General features: G+C 39.8%; 2 protein-coding genes across 2 annotated transcripts; both read right to left on the bottom strand.

The window, feature by feature from the left end:
- Nucleotides 1-533: 533 nt before the first annotated feature.
- On the bottom strand, nt 534-5964 carry LOC138991719 (zinc finger protein 836-like). The gene is made up of 3 exons (XM_070387099.1): nt 5720-5964; nt 3355-3481; nt 534-2991 (listed from the first exon to the last, which is right to left on the bottom strand). The coding sequence occupies exons 1-3, from the start codon at nt 5732-5734 to the stop codon at nt 1877-1879; spliced, it is 1257 nt and encodes a 418-aa protein (XP_070243200.1). The 5' UTR covers nt 5735-5964; the 3' UTR covers nt 534-1876.
- Nucleotides 5965-13595: 7631 nt separating this feature from the next.
- LOC102271315 (zinc finger protein 813-like) lies at nt 13596-21943 on the bottom strand. Its single transcript, XM_014476307.2, has 2 exons — nt 21674-21943; nt 13596-16563 (listed from the first exon to the last, which is right to left on the bottom strand). Exons 1-2 carry the CDS (start codon nt 21858-21860, stop codon nt 14897-14899), a joined length of 1854 nt encoding a protein of 617 aa, XP_014331793.2. The 5' UTR covers nt 21861-21943; the 3' UTR covers nt 13596-14896.
- Nucleotides 21944-27526: the final 5583 nt, after the last annotated feature.

The following is a 27526-nucleotide window of genomic DNA, read 5'->3' as shown; positions in this document are numbered from 1 at the left end:
TTCCAACTCCTTAATCCTCACCACTGTTGCTCTCCCTCCTATCACTGATTCAGGACTCCTCTCCCTACATTGCTCTTCTACCCCTGCAGATCCTGTTTTCATTACTACTTTTATAAAACTGACTTTCAAGGCTCAATTTCTTTTATGTTACTGTCTCTTTGCAAGATCCCCAGCCATCACCATCTGTATTCTCATTGGTTCCCTTCATTCTTTTCAGCTGTTTTCCTGTGTCCTTCTGTCTCTGCTTCTTCTACACCCTCTTGCCTACATATTTCCAGGGGTGTGACTGAATAACATGCCTGCCTACAAGAACATTTTCCTATTGAGTTGAATTGGACACAGAAAAACAATGACTGTCACATGGCTGGCCTGGGGCACCTCCACAGGGGGATGAAAGGAAGGTCTGACCAAACGGGGAGGCCTGAGAGGAAGGACTGCTCTGAGGAGACACAAGAAGAGGGGCTGGGAAAGAGGGGGGCCTCAGGGGCAGGCTGTCCAGGATCAGGGAGAGAACGTGGCATGTCCTGCCACCCTCCAAGGGTGGATAGGGCAAGGCTGGGGGATTGTTCCCAAAAGTTCTCCAATGCTGAATAGAAATACGGTGACAGAGTTTTGGAGTAGAAAAAAGTAGCTTTATTACTTTGCCAGGTAAAGGGGGAACACAGTAGGCCAATGTGTCAAAAACTGTGCCCCTGCTCCCTGGGAAGTTGGAAGAGGTCTTAAGGTTTTCAGGTGTTTTTTTTTTTCCCCCCCAGGTGGAAAATGGGGCTGAAAAAAAGAATGAGGGCTGGTGTGGTCTTGCATTCTTCTCCCCTTCCTGGGTGAACTGAGATCATCACAGCTGGCATGAGGCGATTCAAGAACAGGTTCTGGTGGTCTCTGAGGTCATCGTCCCATGACATTCTTTTTGGAATGAAGAATGCTCCGAGAGGAAAGTAATGTTTTCTTGGAAGGATAAATGCCAAGTGTAGCTAGAGGGCATCATTTTCAGATTGCAAATAAGCAAGAAAGAGAGGGAGAACAAACATCTCCCTCTCTTATGGGATGAAGAGAAAAAGGACTGTATATGGGCTAACACAATGGGGTGCCTCATTTAGTTTCTGCTACAGCAGGAGCAGAGGTAGTACAGTTTGAAGAAGCAAAATGTTTGACCTATGTGGAAGAAAAGCCAAGGGCAGGGACCAGCCCCAGAATGAATTTAAATCCAAAGGAAAACAAGTCTTCTTTTCTCTGTAACATGCTCTGCCTCTGTATGTCAGTACATCACTGGGAAATGGCAGGATGACTCCCAGGCATTTGTCAATGGAGATTGTCTCCTTCTTACAAATTCACCATTACCAATTATCCAAAGACTTAAAAGAGTGGAACTTTGACTAAAGATGGTGCCACACTCACTTATCAGGTTTCTCTCTAGTATGAATTCAGTTGATGCTTTGCAAGGGCTGGCAACTCATAAAAGATTTTGTATAACTCAATACATTTGTAAAGTTTTTCTCCAATATGAATTCTCTGGTAAACTGTAAGGTTTCCCTTATGATTAAAGACCTTGCCACACTCACTGCATTTGGAAGGCTTTTCTGCCATATGAATTTGTGGATAGTAAAACTAGTAAAAAAGGGTTGTCTTCTCAAGAAAGACCCTGTCACACCCATATTACGTTTGTAAGGTTTCTCTCTAGTATGAATTTCCTGATGAAGTCCAAGGGCTTCAGTGAAAGACTCTGCCACATACATGATATTTATATGGCTCTGCCTCCTGCATGGATTATCTCATGTCTGCTGATACCTGAGGAAGAATGAAAGGCTTTCCCACAGACACTACATTTTTAAGGGTTCTCTCCAGTATGAATGCTCCCATGAATTACAAGGTCTGGATTTCAGCTAAACATCTTAGCATACATACCACATTTCTGTAATTTCTCTCCTGTATGGATTATTTGATGTCGACTGAGGGTTGAGCTCTGACTAAATGTTTTACCACAGTCATTACATCTGTAAGGTTTCTCTCCAGTATGAATTCTATGATGAATTGAAAGCTTTCTTTTTTGACTAAAGACCTTGTCACACTCATTGCATTTGTAAGGTTTCTCTCCGGTATGAATTCTTTGATGAATTACCAGGTCAGAATTTTGGCTAAAGACCTTGCCACATACATCACATTGATGTAATTTCTTTCCTGTATGGATTATCCTATGTCGACTGAGGATTGAGCTCTGATTAAAGGTTTTACCACACTCATTACATTTGTAAGGTTTCTCTCCAGTGTGAATTCTTTGATGAACTGAAAGCTTTCCTTTTGTACTAAAGAACTTGCCACACATATTACATTTGTAAGGTTTCTCTCCAGTATGAATTCTTTGATGAATGACAAGATCTGAATTTCGGCTAAAGACCTTGCCACATACATCACATATGTGTAATTTCTCTCCTATATGGATTCTCGGATGACTCCTGAAATTTGAGCCCTGATGAAGCTTTTTGCCACACTCATACAATTTGTAAGGTCTTACCCTGTGTGGGATCTGGTTTTGCATCAGTATGGAAGGATCCATAAAGTCACTCCCATATATATTATAAATATTGGTTTGGACAGTGGGAGAAACTATTTGAAGAGGTGAAAATGAGGAGCTACTGTTGACATACTTATCAGCTTGATTAAATGCAATTTTCTGTTGATGTTTAAACATACGTAGTTCATCCTGAAGGCTTAACACAAGTCTATTTCCAGTACGGTTGTTTACTGCATCCCTTCTACCATGCTGACTTCTACTATCAGTGACATCTTGGTTAAGGGATGTACGGATATTTTTGTAATTTCTTTCATCATCTCTCCACTGAAACCTGAAGTCATTCATGTTCTCCTGAATTTCTGGGACGTTAAAATGTTTGGTTTCCGGGATTTCATTTCTTCCCCAAATCACTGTTCGGCATACTTCTCCTCTATCAGTGTGTGATTTTAGTTGTAATTTCCAGATGTGTAGATGAGAAATATCTGTAAGATATAAAGAACCATAGATATCCTATTCATTACACTGCATGAATATAAGTTTCAGGTTGAATATAAGATATTAAATAAAAGTAATACTTCAAACAGTTATGAAACTTCTCAACCATGTTAAATTTTTGAGGAACAATAAATAGGATTCTCCACTACACTTCTGGTGTATTATGAAGTGGCCAGGCCAAATCATCTGAAGAAAGGGCATGTTAAAATTCCTGAGGCTACATTATGAAGCTTTTCATGCCTGAGTCAACATGGCTTTGAGCTCAGTTAAGCAAGGTAGGGGATTTCAAAAGGCAAACAAGGGTAAATCCAAAGATACCTTCCCAACTTTTAGAGGCAAGTTATCCTTACCCACAGAGAGCAGGTTCCTGAAGGTGTCTAACATCACATCCACATATAAGGCCCTCTGAGCAGAGTCTAGGCATTCCCACTCTTCTGGAGAGAACTGGATGGCCACATCATTCAATGTCAACTGTGACTTAAAGTTAAAAAAAAAATTTTTTTTCACCAAGGCCATGAGGAGAGTTCCTATTTCCATACAAAATGAATAGAGCTAAAAGATCAATTAAGTTGAAGAATGTATTCTGACAGAGCCATGGAAAGGCATTTAGAGCTACTTGTATGTCTAATTTTAATTTCCTGTGCTTTGTCATTGAGATTATGATAGCTTCCAAATAGAAGTAGATTTCTCATTTTTGTGGGCAATACATGAAATATATACAAATAATAATTCAACACCAGGTTGTCTATGTGGAAGGGCTAGATATGTTGGGCACACTGAGAATTATCAAACTTGGATATAAAGGAATATGAGTGGTGTTTTCAGAGATGACAAAGTCCACAGTAGTTTTAAAGAAAGCTCAAAACCTCCAAAGATGATGCTGATGATGACAGCAGCAAAGACAAACAACATTTGAATACTTCCTATATACTATGCGTTACTCTAAATGTTTAACTTTTTAACTTGTTAGCAACATCACAGCTCATTAAAGAATTTTTTACCATCTTACAGAGGAGAAAACTGTCAGAGACACTGAAAAACTTGACTCAGGTCAAGAACCTAATGAATCATCTCGTAAGCACCTGAACTACCATGTTTGGGTTCTAGAACTGAAGCTGAAAAATCAAAAGTAATGAGCATTAAAAGTTCATTGACAGATGACTCCCTGAGAAAATTTGAAAGAAGTTCAAGCTGAACAACATGGATCAGCCTAAGAGGTCATTATACAAGTGTGCACACACGCACACATACACAAAATGTTAGCAATCTTATTATTATTTAAACTGTGAACATGGTAGTATAGGAAAAAAAATCAAGGCCAGAGAACATGTTAAAAATACACTGTCGACTGCAAAACGATGAACATACTAAAAATACACTGTCGACTGCAAAACGATGAACATACTAAAAATACACTGTCGACTGCAAAACGATGAACATACTAAGAACATACTAAAAATACACTGTCGACTGCAAAACGATGAACATACTAAAAATACACTGTCGACTGCAAAACGATGAACATACTAAAAATACACTATTGACTGCAAAACGATGAACATATTAAAAACACACTATCAACCGCAAAACGATATGATAGTTTTAAAATCATGATCTCTCTTTTTTTTTAATCATGAAAAGTGAAAGTCACTCAGTCATGTCCTACTCTTTGTGACCCCATGGACTGTAGCCTGCCAGGCTCCTCTGTCCATGGAATTCTCCAGGTCAGAATACTGGAGTGGGTAGCTGTTCCCTTCTCCAGGGGATCTTCCGAACCTAGGGATCGAGCCCAGGTATCCCACATTGCAGGTGGATTCTTCACCATCTGAGCCACCAGGGAAGCCCCAAATCATGACATCGTTTATCTAAACCATGGACATGCACATCCATACACCTATGCATACAGGTCAACACTAAAATAACTGAGTAGTCTCCTGACAGTTTTTCAGCCTATTTTTTCAGTATTGGTTTTATTTACATGCATTCTAAGATCCTTCAGACAATGAAAATGTACAAATTGTACTCAATTGAGTTTCCCAAAAAGATTCTACACTAGGATACTAAAAAAAATTAGTACAGACCTAACACTGATTCAAAAATTAAAAAGTTATTACTGTTATACATTATTTTAAGACAACAGATAAAATCACAATAATAAACTTAAGAGATTCTTGAAGCATTAAAAAAAAGACAGAAATAATATTGAAAAATATATTATTATTAAAAAGAACATTTTACCAAATGTCATGATTAAAAGGAAACTCCAAATGCATTCCTTTGAAGTTCCAGTGGAGCGAAGTGGGTTGGCCAGAGCTCCTGCCTTTTACCACTGTACAGGGTGCCTGAGTGGAGACCATGAGAGGAAGTGACCAGAAGAAAACAGACAGCTAGAGTGACAGAGTAATCTAAAGACAAGAAAGGCAGAAAGTGAAAAGAAGGAAAAAGATATTCTATCCTATAGAGAGCAGGAGTGACTGCACAGTATCAGAAAAATAAACAGAAAAACTGACACAAGAGACAAAGGACATCACATAATCATAAAAGGGTCGATTCCACAAGAAGATGCAACAATTAATAAATATGTACTGAGGGAAGGCACTAGGTAAGGATGAACGTACAGGTGTCAAGAAAGAACACCTCAGAATCAGAAAGAAATCCAAAGAGAGGCATTTCAAGAAGGACAGACTGAAGCATCAACTGAGACTATGACTTCACCTGAGAAACAGCCATCCTTTACTGTCCTCTTCCTCCTCTTCTTATGGGCTTCTTACTCAGACAACTTGCATCTTTAGAGGTCAAGCTTCAAAGCTGAAAACAGGCTGTTTAATGGTTAGAATAAACATACTCCCTCTTCCTCTGCTGCAACCACACACACAGGGAAGATCTCACCATGTGGATTAAGAGTCCTGTGCTCCCCACTGTCACAGGAGGGACTCAGGACAGTAAACTCCCCCACAGAGACCAACCAGTCACTTTTCCCACACTTTTCATCAGATCTCCCCACCCTCCTGAGGCTGCTATGCCACACAGTAGCAGTGGGCACCTGAGCTGACCTGACAACCCCCTTCAGGTCACAGACCAGGCCCTGGTCCATCCCACGCAGAACAGAGCACCTCCTCCTCAGGCTAGATCTCAGTCCTCAGAAACAGGAGGACTCACAGTCCTGATGTTCAGTGACAAGTCCAGACTGGAATCACAGGGGCAATTAAATATTATTGAAATCTCGCCACATACCCACGGTCTTAAGAATTCGTGGTCAAAGTGTATAAAATATGTCTATACAAATGACTCATTGATCTACTATGAAGCCTGGATTGAGTACCACTAACAGAAGATTAAGCCCAACACATCTCCCACTTTTTCTTTTTCTTCTCCAGCTTTATTGAGATATAAAAGATGAATGAAAATGGAACAAGTGATTCTCTGACAAACATATACACTGGGAATAATTATCACAATCAAGTAATCCATACTTCCATCAACCCAAAATTACCATTCTGTGAGACTATGTAGTGAGAGCATGTAATTCTTTCTAAGAAAATTTCAAGTATATAGAAACACACTGTTGATGAGAATTCAAGTTGGTGCAGCCACTGTGGAAAGTTCCTCAGAAAACTGAAAACAGAATTACCATACAATTTAGCAATCCCACTCCAAGGCATATAAACCACACCAAATTATACCTCAAAAAGATTCATGCACCCCTATGTTTATAGCAGTAATATTTATAATACCCAAGACAAGGAAAAACTAAACGTCCACCAACAGATGTGTAAATAAAGAAGATATGGTACATATATACAATGAAATATTACTCAGCCATATAAAGAATGAAAGAATGCCATCTGCCACAATATAGATGGACCTAGAGATTATTATAAAGTGAAAGAAGTCAGAGAGAGGCAAATATATGATTATCATTCATTTCTAAAATCTTAAAAAAATGAAACAAGTGAACTGACTTACAAAACAGAAATAAGACTCACAGACTTAGAAACAAAATTATGGTTACCAAAGGGGAATGCAGGGGGGAATAAAATAGAAGGTTGGGATTAATATATAAACACTACTATATATAACGCAGATAACTAATATAGACATACTGTATAGCACAGGGAACTAATTCAATACTCTGTGATAATCTATGTGGGAAAAGAATCTGAAAAACAATCAACATGTATATGTACAACTAAATCACTTTGCTGTACACCTAAAACTAACAAAACCTTGTAAATCAACTATACTCAAATAGGAAAAGAAAGAAATCAGTTGTGAGCAAATTTCTTCATTATGGATGGGCTCTGTTGCAAAAATTCTCCAAGTTAATCAAGCCCATGTTTCAGAGAACTTGCAGAAAATAGCCAAGAGGGACCTGAGGGAAACACCTTCATATCACCTCAGAGTTCACAATTTTACTAGCTCACAGGAAGAGGAAGAAAACAATACAAGGCTAACCCGTAAAACTAAATTTTGACTGTTAGTACAGAAGATCATTGACATTTCTGCCAACTACTCATCAACATATTCTAAAATTAGGTGCCTGCCTGCATCCTAAATAGCTTTGGTTGTGTCCAACTCTTTGAGACCCTATAGACTGTAGCCTCCCAGGCTCTTTTGTGCATGGGATTTCTCCAGGCAAGAATACTGGAGTGGGTTGCCAGTCCCTCCTCCTAAAATTATGTACTACTTACCAAAGAAACTACATACATAAGAAGAGAAGAAGCCATTCATGTCAGGAAAAAAATCTGAAACAAATTTTAAAAGCCATAACTGGACACATATCAATGTTACAACTCAATGATCCATATCAAAACAACCTATCACCCATTTGGATCCAGTTTTCCCCTACCTGCACTACTAGGTGTTTCCATTTTACTCTGTTTACCTGCCTCCCTGTTTCATTGGTCGCGTGTATTTTTTGCTCTCCTCTGCTCTCCTGCTGTTTCTGGCCTCCTCTTTGTTTCTTCCCTCACACCTGTCCTGCCCCTCTGTGCAAGCTGTTCTGCCTCTTGAGGCTTTCTCCCACCCTTTCTGACTGTCATAAAATTTCTGTGTGTTTCTGCCTCTTTCTTCCCCCATCTCCGCTCCTTCTCAGCCCTCCGGATACACTCCCTTCCTCCTCAGAGACCCCAGGTGGCGATGCTTCCTTCCAGCTCCTTCTTTCCCTTTGCTCTTCTTGTCACCCTCTGTCCACTTTTTCTCCCAGCACCACATGGCTCTGAAGGCCAAGGTTCCAACTCTTGTAACATTTCCTATTACTCTTTTCATGAAATGACCGTCCTCTGGGATCCCGCCTTCTCACGCTGATCTGGGTTCCCTTCCTTATGCTGCCCTGCAATCTTGCAGATGCGACGTCCCACTTTCAGGTTACTGCTTCTTCGCGTGTCTCTCAGCGACCCTCTACGTTCCCACTCGTTTTCCCTCACTCTTTTCCCTTCAGGTTTTCTACTTCTCCCTCGGTCTCCCCTTTTCCAGATACTCCCTCACCCAAGTACAAAATGCCCGCCTTCCGGAAAGGACCACTTTCTAACGGGGGATGGAGAGATCCTGGGGACCGAAGAGCATGGGTATCACACGACCCGCCCAGCTCACCTTCCCCCAGGCGAAGGCAGAAGACGCGGCCTCTGCGGTAGCAGAGCGGCCGGCGCTGCCTCCAGAGACCGAGAGTTCAAGGTTGGGGGGCGCAAATCCACCCCGCGGACGAGTATTTTACATGGGGTGAGGGTGGGGCGCGGGGGTCAGTAGAGGATTTTATGAAGGAAAGAGTCTTGAAAGGCAGTGTCTACGTGGGACGAAAGCAGAAAAGTCAAGGGCAAGGACCGGCCCAGAGCGACTTCAAACCAAAAAGAAAACATACCGGACCCGAAACGGCGAAGTCCAGATTTTCTGGGGCGGAGGGCCGGGTCCTGGCATGTTAGATCCCTAGCGACTCCCACACCTTGAGGACTAGGGGTACCGCACAGCACAAGTTCACGGTAGAAAGAAGAAACTTACCTCAGGACCATGACCTTGGCTGCGAGCCCTCCATCTTCCGGGTCATTAGGCTGGGCTCCTCGGGTTAGAGGCCGGGTTTCCGAGGCGGGGCCTACCGGCAAGGGGCGGAGCCAGGAAAAAGCCTAGCCCTGTGCCATGTAGACTGGAGGGACTGGGAGAAGGGAGGAGTTGGCTGCTTCAAGTTGTATACAGAGCTACTGCGAATCTGCATTAAAAATCTTTTTTCCTACTTCCGTGACCCTCCCCCCCCCAGGTTCTTGTTTCTATGGAACATGTGAATAATAAAAATTGTTGACAAAAACAAACATTTTTAAAGCACCCACACACATGCGTGCACACGTACACTCCTTGGTCTCATCATTCAGGTCCGGGTCAGGATTGCCCTGGGGCGCCCCCTCCCTGAACTCCGCAGGTGAGCCTTTACAGCTCGACTTTGCTTCCCATAATAGGCCTGTGGCCGGTGCCTCCCGCAGCAGAGGCTTCCAGGGTCCTATTCCCCATAGGTGCTGAAGAGATGGAGTCTGGTTTCCAAAACCGTAGGCACGAACACCTGTTTATCCTTTGGAGGAGCTCCTTTATGTCCATCTTCTAGTCTTTTTATTCTCTCTTGATTTCTATAACAGAATTTCCATATGACAATACCGGCTCTAATTAACATGTGTGGTCAATTCTCAGTATGAGTCCAGCTTACCCTTGGTACCCTTTACAGGCAGTGGAAAATTTTGCTTCAGTACTTCATTGAAACTAAGCAATAAATAATACTATGATAAAAATAGTTCCTGAGTAGACTGTATATACTTTGTTACATAATCAGCATGGAGCCCTATACCAAGGTCACAGGACAAAAATCTCTGGAACTAAGTCCCATAGCAAGTGTTGTCATGAATCTCCAGGTCTAATCCAGCCAGTTCTGTGACCCCCATATTAAGTAAAACACCTACCATATTACTCATCCTATAGAATCCTAATCAATCACCTAATGCCACCCCTTCCAGTAAGAATTTTCTGTCTGGAGGCTATAAAAATTGGCCACTAGCCCAACAAAGAGGTCAGCTCTCCCTTGAGCCATCCTGCTATTCTAACAGTCTTCCACTCTATTCTCCTTTCATTCCACCTCATGTCTGGAAATGCTTTTCCAACCTGCTCACATACCAGGACAATCTGGAAGTTCACAAAAGATTAAATTAACTGTGAACCCAAATGTAAAGATAAGCCGATTCTGTCTACCTATGTATCGTCTGCATAATAATGCAACAAGATCTGAACACATCTCTTGCTAGCTTCTTCATATGTCATCTAGTAAGTAAAAGTTACATTTGCTACCTAATCTAAAATGGCTGTATGGTGAAAATCTAAAAAATATATAAGGTCCATTCATTAAACATGTTTGCAAGCAAATGTAAAATGAGGAAGAGGAAAAAGGAGGTCCTTGTTAGAGTTGCACATTATTGTCAGGACTTCCTGTCTTCACCTTCCACATGTGTGAGTGTCTCTGCAGGGGGTGCCATGCTCAGTGATGGTTCCTATATGAGTTGGTGCCCTTGACCTTGCTTCAGGAAGAGGATGGGAAAGATGGGGGCGAGGCCGGCTGTGGGTGCATAGGTCCCATCCAACTGAGTTTCTCTTCCCCAGCTCCTGGCTTGTCTCTCACCCAAGAGGTATCTGGGTCCACAGAGACTAGGCTATGCAAGAGTTGACCAGGTCCAAGAGATTTTCACAGACTTTTAATAATTCTTTCAGTCCAAATTTGATTAGAAGCTGATATTTAACACTTGGTATTTCTAATCTCTTCATGCTGCAGAGTAAAGCATTTCTTGCTAGTAAAAGTATATAGTTAAGGTCAGTCATTAAAATACAACAACTGCTTGAACTTAGGTATCCTTCTTTCAAAATGGTATCTGGAGAGCTAGGTTGCAATCTGTAATGCATCCTGTCATGACGACTTTAGACACACAGTAAAATCCTTTTCTCTGTTGTGGTTCATCATTAAAATATTACACAAGGATAATTACAATAAAGGTATGAAAGGCCCCAGGCTCCACTCCACTCTCTCCCTCTCTGTCTCAGAGAGAGTTCTGAGAAAAGCGAACCCATGAAGAGGGCCAGAGGGCAAGGACCTAGGCCCTCGCCACCAGCTAGGACAGGGAGTTTGAAAGCCTGCTAATCCAGCCCTGAAGGAGCCTTCCTGTGGCTTCAACCTCAAGAGGCCCTGAGCCACACCCACGCCACTAAGATGTTCCCACATGCCCAGAAACTGTGGACTATCATCAAATGCTCACTGTGAAGCCTCTAAGCTTTGTACTGATTGGCTACATAGCAGTAGATAACGAATGTGCTCCTGCATGCTCAGTCACTCAATCCTGACTGACTCTTTGCAACCCCATGGACTGTAGCCATCCAGGTTCCACTGTTCATGGGATTTTCCAGGCAACAATGTTGGAGTGGGTTACCATTTCCTTCTCCAGGGGGTCTTCCTGAATCAACCTGCATTGGAAGACTTTTTTTTTTTTTAACCACTTAACTACCAGGGAAGCCTGATTCAAGCCTGATTCTGGCCGGCTACAGAAATGGATATAAAATATATATGCCATGAAAAAGATGAAAATATGAAGGCACTTAAAATTCAAAATGAAATTCTCACAGTAAGATGAATATGCACATTCACCTAATCTTAATGACTTCAAAACTGTGCTACTTAGGGAATTTTCCAGTGGTCCAGTGGTTAGGACTCCATAGTTCCACTCTAGGGGACCAAGTTCGATTCCTGGTTGGGGAATTAAGATCCATAAACCCTGTGGCAGTGAAAAGAAGGAAAAATTTATTTCCTACAATGACATGATAAATTAAGTAAGACACCTGGGCATGAGTGGGTGGAGACAGGTACACTGGCAGTGAAAGATCGGCAACTTAGCCATTGGATGGAGTCCAGGGTGCTCTGTGAAGGGTCAATGGAGGTGCTGACTACCCCCAGAACTGGTCATTTAGTTAAGCAAAGACAGGACTGTCTTTGTAGGCAATGGAAATTAACAAGTAAAATGCAAAATTCTGTTCATGCTGATTGTGCATTTTCATTCCAACGGTATCAAGAACATCATTTCCATTTAGAGTACACTAAAATCTGGGAGACAGAGATCAACTGTAGTCCAGGGAGTGTAGGTCAAAAGCAATCTGAGGAATCTCATATGAATTACAAAGCTCCAAAGTAGTTTGAGAATTAACATATTTGGGAGAGGAGAAAATCTTTTTTTTAATTGGAGGTTAATTACAATACTGTAGTGGTTTTTGTCATACATTGACATGAATCAGCCATCGGTGTACATGTGTTCCCCATCCTGAACCTCCTCCTACATCCCTCCCCATCCCATCCCTCAGGGTCATCCCAGTGCACCAGCCCTGAGCACCCTGTTTAATGCATCGAACCTGGACTGGTGATCTATTTCACATATGATAATATATATGTTTCAATGCTATTCTCTCAAATCATCCCACCCTCACCTTAAATCATGTCAACAAGCAGGGTCCCCCGCAGGGTCCTTTGATACCATTAAACAGCTTAAACGCTGAGGTTCTTGGGCATATTTGTTATCATCATTATATTTTTTTATTACTCCATTATTCATATGTGTACATTTTAGTCTTTGAATTTCACTTGATGTCACATGACATCCTGACAATGTGAGACTTTACTCCAACCCCGTAACTCTGGAAAACAGCCAACAGAAAAGAACTCCTTTTCTTTTCTCTGGAAGGAGACCCCTTACTTGCTAAGAACTACGCTTCCTCTTTAATTTCAGTAAGACTCAGGATAGCCCATTTGTTTACTTCAGAAACAGCAAGAAAGAAATCTTCCAACTCCCCCTCCATTACCTTATGAATAATTACTGTTTCTCTTTTAGGTCTGTGGATGAAAAGCTTGTTAACATGATTTCATCAAAATTTACTTAAGCTTTTCTCCTCTCCCAAGTATGCTAATTCTTGGACCACTTTGGAGCTTGTAATTCATATGGGACTTTGCCTAACTTGTTATACCTAACTAATTTATATCCCTGGGTACAAAAGCTAAGTTTTCAATTTGACTTTTGAGGTTTTACAACTTTGGTTGCCACCATTCTATCTGAAGAATATTTCTTTTTTTTGACTACCCAGCAGGCAGCATGGCTCGTGGGATCTTAGTTCCCCTTCCCAGACCAGGGACTGAACCTGCACTGCCTGCACTGGACATGCGGAGTCTTAACCACTAGATGGTCAGGGAAGTCCTGCTAGTCACAGTACTGCGCAATAATTTCAGAAACTGGTATTGCTCTACATTTCTTCCTGCCTAAAGGGAAATGTTTTTTATCTATCGTAATCGTGACCTATTTTTTTCAGTAAACACAACTTCATCTTGAATAATCTTTCTTGCAGAATTATGTGGTAATCAGTGAACCTGCATCTAATGAATTTAAATATTCATTCTTTGGTAATATTGACCTATGAGATAAAGGTACAAGCATACTTTGGAAATACTGCAAATGCAGTTCCAGAGAATGACAATAAAGTGAATCACACAATAAAGTAGGTCACTCAAATTTTTTATATTCACACTACATATAAAAGTTCTTCTTTGGACTATAAAGTATGCAATAGAAATGTCTAAAACAATTTTTCAAATTTATCAACCAATTCATTTCCTGCACTGGGTCCAAATCACTGATGGTGTAGCAAGAAATAAAATACCCTGCCTTCAAAAGGTTATATTCTATTAGGGAATGTCAGCAATCATTAAGTAAGATATGACCCTAGTAATGAATTAATACAATGACAGAAAGAGAGGCTGACCTAATTTAAACAATGTGTTGAGGAAGTGCTCATATGATAAGAGGATGTCTGAACAAAATCATTGTAAAGAGCATGTGATGCAAAACCACATGGAGACCATGAGAAAAAGGATGAAAATGATGTTGGAAATTCATAAAAGCAAGAAAACAAACTATGACCTGGAGTACCCAAAAGAGCACAGAACTTTGGATCCATTTACAATTCTTGAATGGAAACAGAAGAGAATAAATCTATTTATTTAAGGCACTCAGTTTGTAGTAATTGGTACAGCAGAAATGAAAAATTTAGTATGGGGTACGTAGAAAAGCGAAACAGTTTTCCAGAAACATTCTCATCTCATCAAGTGTCTATGGTCCTTGCACTACAGTTGATGTGATGTTGCAGTTCTACAAAGTACGCTAATAAAGCTGAAGATGTGGACACCTGTAAAAGCCTTGACACTTCACCACACTGTTCAATGTTCAAGATCATGGAACACCTGTAGGGACGTTTTAGGCTTAAAGGCACCCTGAAGAAATTGCCACTCATCACGTTTGAAAGGTTTCTCTACGGTATGAATTATCTGGCATACTATATATAAGGTACGAATTTTGACTAAACATAGAGACGGTCATTAAACTTGTAAGGTTTCTTCCCATTACAGATTATCTGGTGGTGAGTGCAAAAAAACTTTACAACACTCATATTTGTACAGTTTCTTCCCGCTATGAATTCTCCAACAAATTGTAAGCTGTGAATTTTCAGATTTGAATTTTTTTTGAAGTTTGAATTTTGAAGACCTTCCCACATATAACACAATTATATGGTGTTTCTTTTTTCCTTTTTTTTTTTTTACATGGTGTTTCTCAAGCTGGATTTTCTAATGTGTGGTAGGGTTGAGATCTGAGTAAAGGCTTTTCCACATAACAAATCTGCAATGTTTCTATTCATTATGTGGACTTCCCTGGTGGCTCATTAGGTAAAGTAAGATCCCCTGGAGACGGAAATGTCTACCCATTCCAGTATTCTTGCCTGGAGATCCCATGGACAAAGAAGCCTGACAGGCTACATGACTGTAGTGACTATCACTTTCACTTCCACTTATTCATTGTGCAATCTGTGATGAATTCGAAGACATTGTTTGTAACCAAAGCCTTTGCCACACTGATTACATTTGTAAGGTTTCTCTCCAGTATGAATGAACTGATGACTGATGAGGGTTGGTCTACTGCTGAACATCTTACCACACTCATTACATTTGTAAGGTTTCTCTCCAGTATGAATTCTCTGATGAACTACGAGGTTTGAATTTCTATTAAAGACTTTGCCACACTCACTACATTTGTAAGGTTTCTCTCCAGTATGAATCCTCTGATGAGCTGCAAGGCTTCCTTTCAGACTAAACAGCTGGCCACAATGATGACATTTGTAAGGTCTGTCACCATTATGAATCGTTTGATGACGCACCAGATTGGATTTCTGATTAAAGAACTTGCCACACTCATTACATTTGTATGGTTTGTTTCCAGTATGGACATGTTGATGCCGTATAAGGGTTACCTTCTGACAAAAGAATTTGCCACACTCATTACACTTGTAAGGTTTCTGTCCAGTATGGACATGTTGATGCCGTATAAGGGTAGTCCGATGATGAAAGTACTTGCCACATGCATTACATCTGTACGCTGTTACTGCAGTTTGAATTTGTTGATGCCTTGTAACAGTTTCCTTATCACAAAAGACCTTGACACATTCATTAAATTTGTGAGGTTTCACTCCAGTATGAGTACTCAGATGAGTTTTAAGATGTGCTTTTTGACCAAAGACTTTGCCACATTCATTACATTTGTAAGGTTTCTCTCCAGTATGAATTCTGTGATGAACTGCAAGGTCTTTATTTTGATTAAAGACTCTGCCACACACATCACATTTAAATGGTTTTCTTCCAGTATGTTTTATCATATGTCTCCAGAGGCCTGAGGGATACCGAAAAGTTTTCCCACAGACATTGCATTTGTAAGGTGTCTCTCCAGTATGAATTCTCTTATGACATGTGAGATATGAATTATGATTAAAACTCTTGCCACACACATTACATTTATAAGGTTTCTCTCCAGTATGAGTTCTCCGATGAACTTCAAGGTGTGAATTTCGACTAAAGATCTTTCCACAAAAGTCACATTTACGCAATTCTTTTCCTGTATGGATTATCTGATGTCTACTGAAGTCTGAGCACTTAAGAAAGATTTTGCCACCCTCATTACATTTGTAAGGTCTTTCCCTGTGTGCTTTCTGGTCTTGTGTCAATACTGAAGGATGCATAAAATCACTCCCATATATACTAGAAATTTTGGATTGGCCAGAAGGAGAAACTTCCTGAGATGGTGAAAATGACATACTACTGTTCATGTTGCCATCAGCCTGATGAAATTCATCAATTGTTTGTCTACTCTGAAACATGCACAGTGCATGCCAAGAGCTTAATGCAAGTATATTTGCAATCAGCTTCTTTTCTGTATCCTTTCTACTGGGTTGAACTCTTCCATAAGTGACACCTTCCTTATGGGATGTAGGGATATTTTTATAATTTCTTTCATCATCTCTCCACTGACACCTGAGGTCACACATATTTTCCTGTAATTCTTGATGGTAAAAATGCTTGACTTCATGGCTTTCATGGTTTCCCAGCATCACTGTTTGGAATCTTTCTCCTATATCAATGTTTGATTTTAGTTGTGATTTCTTGATCATATGTATATGAGAGATAGCTACAAAATATAAAGAATCACAGATATATTACTACAGTGTATGAATAAATATTTTTTCAACCACAATGTTAAAAATTTTTAGGAAAACTATAGAATAAGATTCTTCACTATAGAAACAGTGGTTACCCATAATTCAAATCAAGCTTAGGGTAGTCTATTTTCAAACACACAATGACACAACATTCAAATTGGAAAAACTTATATTAGCCCTCAAAAATAAAGGTACTTTTCCAACATAACCACAAAACCCAAAGAAATTAAAGACTAAACATACAAACACTAGGGAGTTTAGAAAGGGAATCATAGGTGATGCAAGAAGAAATGAGTTGGGTAACTAACATTGTTATTCAGGGATCCCTCTTCAAAATGGTTTCTGAGTCATCACAGCTGCACACAGTAAGTTGTATCCTGAGAAAGTTGTCCAAGGGATGAAACGAAATCATTTTTACAGTGCGAGTAATAAGAAAGGTGGAGTGATGGGTGAAGGAATACTTGGAAACTGGGGAGATCAGGAGAACTATTAAAATATGTGAGTAAAGGTTAGTGTTTCTATCTGCATCAAGGGAACATGAAAAAAAGAGTAAGACAGATAAAGGGTCTGAGTAGATTTCAGGGAATAATAAACAGAGGATATCATGGCTTATGACTGTACATATGTGTGAATAAAACTACGTACAGGCAACTAAAAATACTGACGTTAAAAGGAAAAAAGAATTGGTTTAGCTATTCCATTTTTAACTATGGAAATTATACTATGGGTATGTAGCCAAAATGAAAGAGATTTAAAAAGAGAAGAGAATGGGATATTTCAGATATAAAGCAGGTGTACATCTGTTACATTATTTGCTAGGTAGGTTATCAAATTCAATATTTCACAAGCCCCATTTCCATGCATATTTTCACTAAGAACAGATATTATGTTGTGAGATGTGTAAGAATGATCTTTGTTGAAACCTGAAGGAAACACTAGAAAAAGACCATCAAAAGGAAATGGACGTGTTTTTTTCTGTACACAAACATACAGATAGAAAGAAGTCAAAAAGTATAAAAGTTCCCCAAAATCTTGCAAAAAGAACAAAACTATCATATAATGGAGCATGTTAAGATTTTGGGACTATATCAAACAAAATTAAATCACTGTGTTAAAAGATATCTGCATTGCCATGCTCATTAAAGCAATAACCACAAATGCCACAACATCAGAACAACTGTATAATCCAACAAATGAATGGGGAAAAAATCTGGAAGAGATACACAGTATGTACCCATAAAGAATAAAAATATCCTGGGTGTTTTCAACAACACAGATGGACCATGAAGGTGTATGCTCAGTAAAAATAATTCAGAGGGAAAACAGTACAGAATTATTCCACGTATGTATAAAATAAAGTTAATTTAGGAAAAACACACAAAAAAACAGGAGGCAAACTAAGAGCGACATAGAATAGTTGTTAACAAACTCAGGGGGTTAGTAGAACGGGGGATATTACTAAAAGGAATAAATTTACAGTTCTTAGTTAAAGACTTCTACAAATTTAATGTACAGCATGATAACGATAGCTATCACTACTACATTACATGCTTAAAAGTTAATAAGACACTAGACCTTAAACAGCTCACCACTACTCAGAAAAAAGTGGAATTATGTCACAGATGAATACATTAAGTAACCTACTAAGGTAATTACAATAGAACTATCAAATCATTACACTATAGATCTTTTTTTTTTTTTATTTTTAAACTTTACAAATTGTATTAGTTTTGCCAAATATCAAAATGAATCTGCCACAGTACACTATAGATCTTAAACTAACACAATGATAAACATTAATTAAATTTCAATAAACCAGAGAAAGAGAAAAAATGAGCACATAGACAAAACAGTCCTGGTTTATCAACTGAACAGAAATAAATTTAAGGAAAAAAATGATAATAAAAATTCAACCCAAATAAAAACTGTTAGGCATACACAATACACCTAATCTAGCAGAAGGTAGAAGAAAAAACTGGATTAGAGATCAATGAAATAGCGAATAGTAACTACATAAAATTGTAACACCACAAGTTGGTTCTTTGAAAAGAATAAAACTGACAAACCCTTATGTAGACTACCTTACAAAAGGAATGAAGACTCAAATTACTGAAATTAGAAATGAGAAAGACATTACAAATGATTCAACTGAAATCAAGAAAATTAGAAGGAAACAAGAAAATTCTATGTGTAGGTAATGGATAAAGTAGAACAAACAAATGAATAAATTTCTAGAGAATAACAACCTACCAATATATTTTATTAGAACCAGGAAGAAATTAATATCTGTGCAAACTAGTCATGGAAGGAGATGGAACTGTTAATCAAAAACCATTGTGAGGCAAGTCACATACATTCACTGCACAAATGCAGACAATACTTCAAAACAGTTAAGGTCAATCTTCCTTAAACTTTTTTGGAAAACACAGAAGAAAAAGGAAAAGTTCCAAACTCTATGAAGCAGGAATTCCTCTAATACCGATGCCAGTCAAAGACACAAGAAAACCACAGATCAAAATTTCTAAAATGAAGCAAAATCACAATAAATGTAAACTAAAATTAACACCACGCTAAAAGGATTATATGCAACCATAAGGTGATATATTCTTGAAATCTAAGAATGGTTCAAAATATGCAAAGTAAAGTATATTAATGGAATGAAACAAAAAATAAAATAATTATCTGAACTAATGCAGTAAAAAGCATTTGACATAAGTCAACAGCTTTTCATAATAAAACACTTGATAAACAAGGAATTTAAAAAGCTATGGCAACACATTAAAGGACAAATCTTATACAAGGACAGAAAGATGTGTACACTGCAAACTAAAAACATGGCTAAAAAACATTAGAAAAGACACAACTGACACAAAGATATTCTAAACTCAAGGATTTGAAGTCAATATTGTCAAGATGTCAGTATTAACCAAAGCAATCAACAGATTCAACCCACTGCTTCGTAAAATCAATAGTACTTCTTGAAGAAATGATAAACACATCCTACAAATTCATTTGGAATATCAAAAGATGCTGAAGAGCAAAGTATGCTTAAAAAGAACAAAGCCAGAGGTTTCGCAGGTCTTTATTTCAAAACTTACTCCAAACCTGTACTAATAAAATGATGTGATACAAAGATAAAGATAGACCAACTGGTGGAACAGTACAGGGACATTAAAAAAAAAAAATGTCTCATATATGGTCAAATGTTCTAGAAGGGGGTCAAGACAACTCAACGGAGGAAGGGCAGTCTATTAAAAAAAAGAAAATGTGGAGAAAACCAGTTCTCCAAATACACAACAATTAACTGGACCATTAACTGACATAATATACAAAACCAATAAAAGACCTAACCAAGCCCCAAATGCATAAAACTGCTAGAAATAAACATGCAGGAAAAGCTTTATGACACAGCAGTCACCAATGATTTATTATGCATAACATGCAAAGCACCAGTGACAAACCTAAAACAGAAATACGAACTCCCTGGAAATTATAAACTACTGTGCATTAGAGCACACCTAGTAGAGTGAAAAATAATCTATGCTATGGCAGAAAATATTTACAAATGATTTATGTCATAATAAAATATCAAGAATATGTAAACAACTCTAAAAACAACTAATCACTGGAATTTCCTGGTGATCCAATGGTTAAGATTCCACACTTCCAGTATGGTGGGCATGGGTTCAGTCCCTGGTCAGGGAACTACCATCCCGCATGCCACATGGTAGGCCAAAAAATAAACCAATAAGATAAAAATGTTAAAAATAAATAAAAATTAAAAAAGAACTAATTACCAATTCTACCTGGACGGGGCTGGCTCACCTCCCATCAACCAACCCACACACTGAAAACAGAAAACAAGCACTATAAGTAACATGAAATACATAAACCTGATGGTTAAAGAAATAAAATCGAGACCATTTATTATGCATAGAAAAGTACAAAATGAAAGCAGCAGTGCCAAAAACAAATGATGGTCATCACTGAAGGTATCACTCCACCTCATTAGCTGTCTCAGTGTTTGGAGAAGAGGAGGGTTCCACACCATGGTTTGTGGGATCTTAGTTCGCTGACCAGGGATGGAACCTGCACCTAACCACTGGACCAAGAGGGAATTCTCAAGCTCTCTCATTAAGATGCTTCAAGCTTAAGTGTGGACGTAGAATGGTGCATCTAGGCATCAAAACTATGGCATCAACAGTTTAGTCAATACCCTTGCATGAGGATGTGGACTCGGACGATGTTATCTCTAGAAAAAATTCTCAAACCATTTCTTGAGGATCAAAGCAGGTGGTCACTAGGGGCTTCCCTGGTGGCTCAGTGGCAAAGAATCCACCTGCCAAAGCAGGAGATACAGGTTCAAACTCTGATCCAAGAAGATCTCACATGACAGGGAGAAAATAAGGCCCTGAGCCACAACTATGGAGCCTGTGCTCTCAAGTCCAGGAGCCAAAACCACGAAGCCCTGACAGTTTAAAGCCCGTGCTCTGTAACAAGAGAAGATTGCACATCACAACTAGAGTAGCCCCCACTTGCTGCATCCAGAGAAAAGCCCACACAGCAATGAAGATCCAACAAAATAAAAAATTAATTAATTAATTAATTTTTAAAAGAAAAAATGAGGCACAGAAAGTCAACTGCTGTGGTTTTTCCAGAATTTCAACTCCGTGTTCACATGAGAGTGAGGACATTACAGGTGGCTCTGGAAAAATGTTTCACAAAATCAACTGCCTGCCGTGTTTTTGATTCAGAGGTGAACTATGTAATATGCAGGTATCATCCAACACTCTTCAAATAAGTACTGAGTCAAAATCACAGTAGAATACAGAGAATTAAAATATTTTAAAAGTTTCCAGATAGGGGTTAGACATTGAGCGCAGGAAAAACTCCTAACATGAAGTGGCCAGATCATGTGAAGGAAGGACATGTTGAAACCCCTGAACCTACATCATGAAGGTTTTCATGCCTGAGTCAACGCTGCTTTGAGCTCCATTAAGCAAGATAGGGAGTTCCAGAAGGCCAAGAGCAGTAAATGCAAAAATACCCTCCCAACTTTTGGAAGGAAATTATCCTCACCCACAGAGAGCAGATTCCTGAGGGTCTCCACCATCACGTCCCTGTACAAGGTCCTCTGAGCAGGGTCCAGACATTCCCACTCTTCTGGAGAGAATTCAATGGCCACATCCTTGAAGGTCAATTGTGCCTTAAGTTTGAAACAAAAAACACTTAACCAGGGGAACATGAGTAGAGTTCTTACTTGCATATAAAATGAGTAGAGGTGGAAAGATCAAGTTGAAGTAGGTATTGTGACAGAGACGCTGCTTCTGTCTAATTTAATTTCTTATGCTTTATCATAAAGATTATAATATCCTCCAAAGAGATACAGGTTTTTCATTTTCTTATGAAATACATGAAATAGATACAAATAAAAATTCAAAGCTGGGCTGTCTATATGAAAGTCTTGGTATGTTTCATCACTGAGGGATGATCAAAGCTGGATGTGGAGGAGCTGAGTGATCTTCAGTGATGACAGTCTATAGTGTGTTTAAGGAAAACTCAGAATTTTTTATCACGATGATGACAGGAGCAGCAAAGATGAACACTGTTTGAACTTCCTGTCTGAAATGCATTACTCTAACTGTTTTACATGTATTAACTTGTTGTCAGCATCACAGCTCATTAGAGAAAGACCTATTCTGATCTTGCAGATGAGACCTGTGTCAAAGACACAAGGAGAAACTCCAATCAGGTCTAGAAGTTAAGGAATCACAGAGCAAGCAACTGAACTCCTAAGGCTGGACTTTAGAACTGAAGTTTAAAATGAAAGAGTTAAGTAACACAGAGAACATTAAAAGTACACTGCCAGAATGTTTCATGGAGAACACATGAAAGAAGTTCAAGGTGCACAACACAGATTGGCCTAAAAGGTCTTTATACATGTGTGTGCATACACATGCACAAGAAATGCTAGTAATTAGAACATGTTAGAAATATAATTGCTATAACAAAAAGGTATATAGTTTTAAAATCATGACTTTTATATAAAGCATGGAACTGCATATCCATGAATTCATGTACTAAAATGAATGTACTTAAAATACTTAAAATTCAACACTCAAAAAACTAGGATCATGGTATCTGGACCCATTCAGTTCAGTTTAGTTCAGCTGCTCAGTCGTGTCCGACTCTTTGCAACCCCATGAATCGCAGCAGCCACCATCACCAACTCCCGGAGTTCACTCAGACTCACGTCCATCCAGTCAGATGCCATCCAGCCATCTCATCCTCTGTCGTCCCCTTCTCTTCCTGCCCCCAATCCCTTCCAGCATCAGAGTCTTTTCCAATGAGTCAACTCTTTGCATGAGGTGGCCAGAGTACTGGAGTTTCAGCTTTAGCATCATTCCTTCCAAAGAAATCCCAGGGCTGATCTCCTTCAGAATGGACTGGTTGGATCTCCTTGCAGTCCAAGGGACTCTCAAGAGTCTTCTCCAACACCACAGTTCAAAAGCATTGCTCGGCTTTCTTCACAGTCCAACTCTGACATCCATACATGACCACTGGGAAAATCCATAGCCTTGACTATGTTGACCATCTTGGACTTTTGTTGGCAAAGTAATGTCTCTGCTTTTCAATATGCTATCTAGGTTGGTCATAACTTTCCTTACAAGGAGTAAGCCTCTTTTAATTTCATGGCTGCAGTCACCATCTGCAGTGATTTTGGAGCCCAAAGAAATATAGTCTGACATTGTTTCCACTGTTTCCCCATCTATTTCGCATGAAGTGATGGGACCAGATGCCACGATCTTCGTTTTCCGAATGTTGAGCATTAAGTCAACTTTTTCACTCTCCACTTTCACTTTCCTCAAGAGGCTTTTGAGTTCCTCTTCACTTTCTGCCATAAGGGTGGTGTCATCTGCATATCTGAGATTATTGATATTTCTCCCAGCAATCTTGATTCCAGTTTGTGATTCATCTAGCCTGGCATTTCTCATGATGTACACGGCATATAAGTTAAATAAGCAGGGTGACAATATACAGTCTTGACATACTTCTTTCCCAATTTGAACCAGTCCATTGTTCCATGTCTCATTCTAAGTGCTGCTTCTTGTCCTGCATACAGGTTTCTCAGGAGGCAGGTAAGGTGGTCTGGTACTCCTATCTCTTTAGGAGTATTCCAGTTTGTTGTGATCTACACAAAGGCTTTAATATAGTCAGTGAAGCAGAAGTAGATGTTTTCTTGGAATTTCCATGCTTTTCTATGACCCAGCATACATTGGCAATTTGATCTCTGGGTCCACTGCCTTTTCTCAATCCAGCTTATATGAAATGTTCCCTTGGTAACTCCAATTTTCTTAAAAAAATCACTAGTCTTTCCATTCTATTGTTTTCCTTTATTTTTTTGCATTTGTCACTGAAGAAGGCTTTCTTTATTCTCCTTGCTATTCTCTAGAACTCTGCATTCAAGTGAGTATATCTTTCCCTTTCTCGCTTCTCTTCTTTTCTCAGCTCTTTGTAAGGCCTCCTCAGGCAACCAATTTGCCTTCTTGCATTTCTTTTTCTTGGGGATGGTTTTGGTCATCACCTCCTGTACAATATTATGTACCTCCAACCACAGTTCTTCAGGCAATCTGTCTACCAAATCTAATCACTTGAATCTATTCATCACCCCCACTTATATGGGGTATAATATGGAACTTGACTTAGGTCATACTTGAATGGCCTACAGGTTTTCCCTACTCTCTTCAATTTAAGTCTGAATTTTGCAATAAGGAGCTCATGATCTGACCACAGTCAGCTTCAGGTCTTTTTACTGCTGACTGTATAGAGCTTCTCCATCTTTGGCTGCAAAGAATATAATCAATCTGATTTCAGTATTGGCCATCTGGTGATGTTCATGTGTAGAATCATCTCTTGTGGTGGTGTTCAGCTCAGCCTCTTCTTTCTTTTGCTATTTCTCTACTTTACCCCAGGAGAATATGGGCACCTACCAACCTGGAGGGTTCATCTTTCAGTGTCATATCTTATTGCCTTTTCATACTATTCACGAAGTTCTCAAGGCAAGAATACTGAAGTGGTTTGCCATTCCTTTCTCCAGTGGATGTTTTGTCAGGCCCTAACTAGCAAGGACATGCCCTTTAGCCACTCAGTGTAGCTGGATGACATGCTTGGTGCCCTGGCAGTCCCAATGCTGGTCCCCATTGACCATTTAAACATTCATTGGCTGTGGAGTCTCTCAACGTGTGACCAGGGGTTGAGGCAAAGGCCCTGCTGGAGTGGCGGGGAAGGGGGTCTAGGAAGGGCTGCAGCTGACATTGGATGACGCCCAGAAGTTCAGGGAACCCTGGCCTCACTGCTGCCATTGGCTATCCCGGAGCCATCCACTGCCCAGGAGTGGCTGGCCTCCTTGGGATCCACCACAGACTGGGAGTCACTGTCCACTGTAGAGACGATCTGCTGCCCTCCACTGTCTGCCAGTGGAGCTGATCAGCTGCACGCGAGTCGACCATACCCAGGCTTTTCTGCTGCCGCTGGTGGACCTAGGGCCAATCTGCTGCCACTGCAGGTTCCATGCTAGGAAATGGGGGCACTGGTCACTATGCTGCTCCAGCCTCTGTCTCTGGGGTGATCTTTGTGAAGCCCATGGCCGTGGCCATGTTATCCCACAGTCGTCTTAACCAAAAGACATTAATAAAGGCCAATGAGTTTGTTTTGGGCAGTAATTAACTTTGATTCAAATTTGGAAAAGTTATTATTACACATTATTTGTAGATTAATAACAAAATTAGCACCATAGTAAAATAAAAAACTTGTTGGACAATTTAAAACCATGACAAAAAGAAAACAAAAACAACATGGAAAAAAATATATTGTTATCAACCAAGAATATTTCACCAAACATCATGATCAGAAGGAAATACTTGATGAATTCTCGCTGAAGTGACAGTGGAGTGAAGGGGGCTGGCCAGAGATCCTGCCTGCCTTTCACCATGGTACAGTGTGCCCGAGGAGGGACCACTGGAGAAAGTGACAGGAGGAAAACAGTGGGAGCAAGACACACAGAGAGCACATCAGAGCTGGAACGGTGAACATTCACAAGTCTAAGGTGAAAAGTCAAAGGATGGAAAAAGATATTCAGTCCTTAAGAGAGCAGGGGTTACTGCACAACATCAGACAAAAGACAAAACAGTCTAAGGAAAAACCTAACAAAAGACACAAAATATATTATGAAATGGGAAAAGGTATATTTATGAAGAAAATATAACAATTACAAATATGTATATATCTAACATCAGAGTTCCCCTGAAAATGAAGACGATCTTAACAGAAGTAAAAACAGAAATAGATAATAGCACAACATTAGTATCAGACTTCACTACCTGAGTTTTACCAGCACATGGAAACCAAAAGATCAACAAGGAAACTGAGCACTTGTACAACACTGTAGAATTACTGTACCTAACAAACATGTCGGAGAAGCCAATGGCAACCCACTCCAGTACTCTTGCCTGGCAAATCCCATGGACAGCGGAGCCTGGTGGGCTGCCATCTACGGGGTCGCACAGAGTTGGACACGACTGAAGTGACTTAGCAGCAGCAGCAGCAGCAGCAACAAACGTGTACAGAACATTCCACTCAACAACAGAAAAAATCACATCCTTCTCCAGCACATGTCTTAAAACCTTCTCCATTTCACAGACCACATGCTAAACCATAAAACAAAGCTCAATATATGAAGGCTGAAATCATAAAAAGTATCTTCTAAAAAAGAGAAGAGTATCTCCTTTAACCACAGTAAAATGATACTAGAAATAAACAGCAGAAAAAAAACAGGAAAAGCTTCCAAAAGTGGAAAGTAAGCAGTTTATTGTTTAAGAAGGGATGAGTCAAAGAAGAAATCACAGGGAAAATTGTAAAGCATGTGAATGAAAATAAAAACACAGCATATCAAATTTATTAACAGGTAGTCAAAGATGCAGTAGTAGGGAAGTCCACGCTGCTAAATCCTTACAACCACAAAGAGAAAGGTGCACACTCTGCATTACTCTTCAAGAAACTACTGAACAACCTAGCCAGAGCAATTGGAAAAGGAAAAAACAAAAAATCTAAGTTATCTAAACAGAAAAGAAAGCAGCTTGTTACAGAAGTTAATGTTTTTCAATGGAAATTAAGAGGCCAGTCAAACTGATTAAAAACAGGTAACACTTCCTTTGCTTAAAAGTAGCAAACTATAGCATTTGCAAAAGCACCCACCTGCTCTACTGTTTTCATTTTAGTCGGTTTATCTGTCTCTTTTCTTCCCCTCAGCTCTCTGTGCTGTTCGTGTTTCTTCCCTCACACCTGTCCTGCCCACTCTGTAAACTGTTTCCCTCGAGATGCTTGGTCTCTGCATCCTTTCTGATGGTCCTCCATCTGTGTTTCTGCCTCTTTCTTGCCCCTCCCTGCTCCCTCTCTGCCCTCCAGTTACACCCCTTCTCTCCCTCTTCCACTCCCCTTTTCCCCCTTCTCTGACACCCCAGGTGGTCATGCATCCTTCCTGCTCTCATTTCCTCTTGTGGTCACACTTGATCCTCCTTCTCTCCCAGCGCCATGCAGCTCTGCAGCCCAAGTGTCCAGCTCTTTCATCCTCTCACCCCACTCTATGTGAAGTGCCTCTCCTTTGGTGCCCTTGCCCCACCGCTGATCCAAGCCCCTCTATGTTACTCTCTGTCAGCTACAAACTGGCACTTGCCATCTACCTACATGCCAGTAGTCATGTACAGAAGTGTGAGCTGGATCATAAAGAAGGCTGAGGGCCAAACTGTGATGTTGGAGAAGACTCTTGACAGTCCCCTGAATTGCAAGGAGATCAAATCAGTCAATCCAAAGGGAAATCAACCCTAAATATTCACTGGTAGGACTGATACTGAAGCTCCACTACTTTGGCCAGCT

The sequence above is a fragment of the Bos mutus genome, chromosome 18 (genome assembly GCF_027580195.1).
Source record: "Bos mutus isolate GX-2022 chromosome 18, NWIPB_WYAK_1.1, whole genome shotgun sequence".
Taxonomy (NCBI): domain Eukaryota; kingdom Metazoa; phylum Chordata; class Mammalia; order Artiodactyla; family Bovidae; genus Bos; species Bos mutus.
This window is presented reverse-complemented; position numbering and strand designations above follow the sequence as displayed.

Excerpts from the sequence above, each read along its gene's own strand:
- LOC138991719 (XM_070387099.1), bottom strand. Across the intron at positions 2,992-3,354 it reads CAGGAACCTGCTCTCTGTGG|ATATTTCTCATCTACACATC; the intron begins GTAAGGATAACT and ends TATATCTTACAG.
- LOC102271315 (XM_014476307.2), bottom strand. The coding sequence starts at position 21,860 with ATGCAAGTAAGAACTCTACTCATGTTCCCCTGGTTAAGTGTTTTTTGT. Across the intron at positions 16,564-21,673 it reads CAGGAATCTGCTCTCTGTGG|CTATCTCTCATATACATATG; the intron begins GTGAGGATAATT and ends TATATTTTGTAG.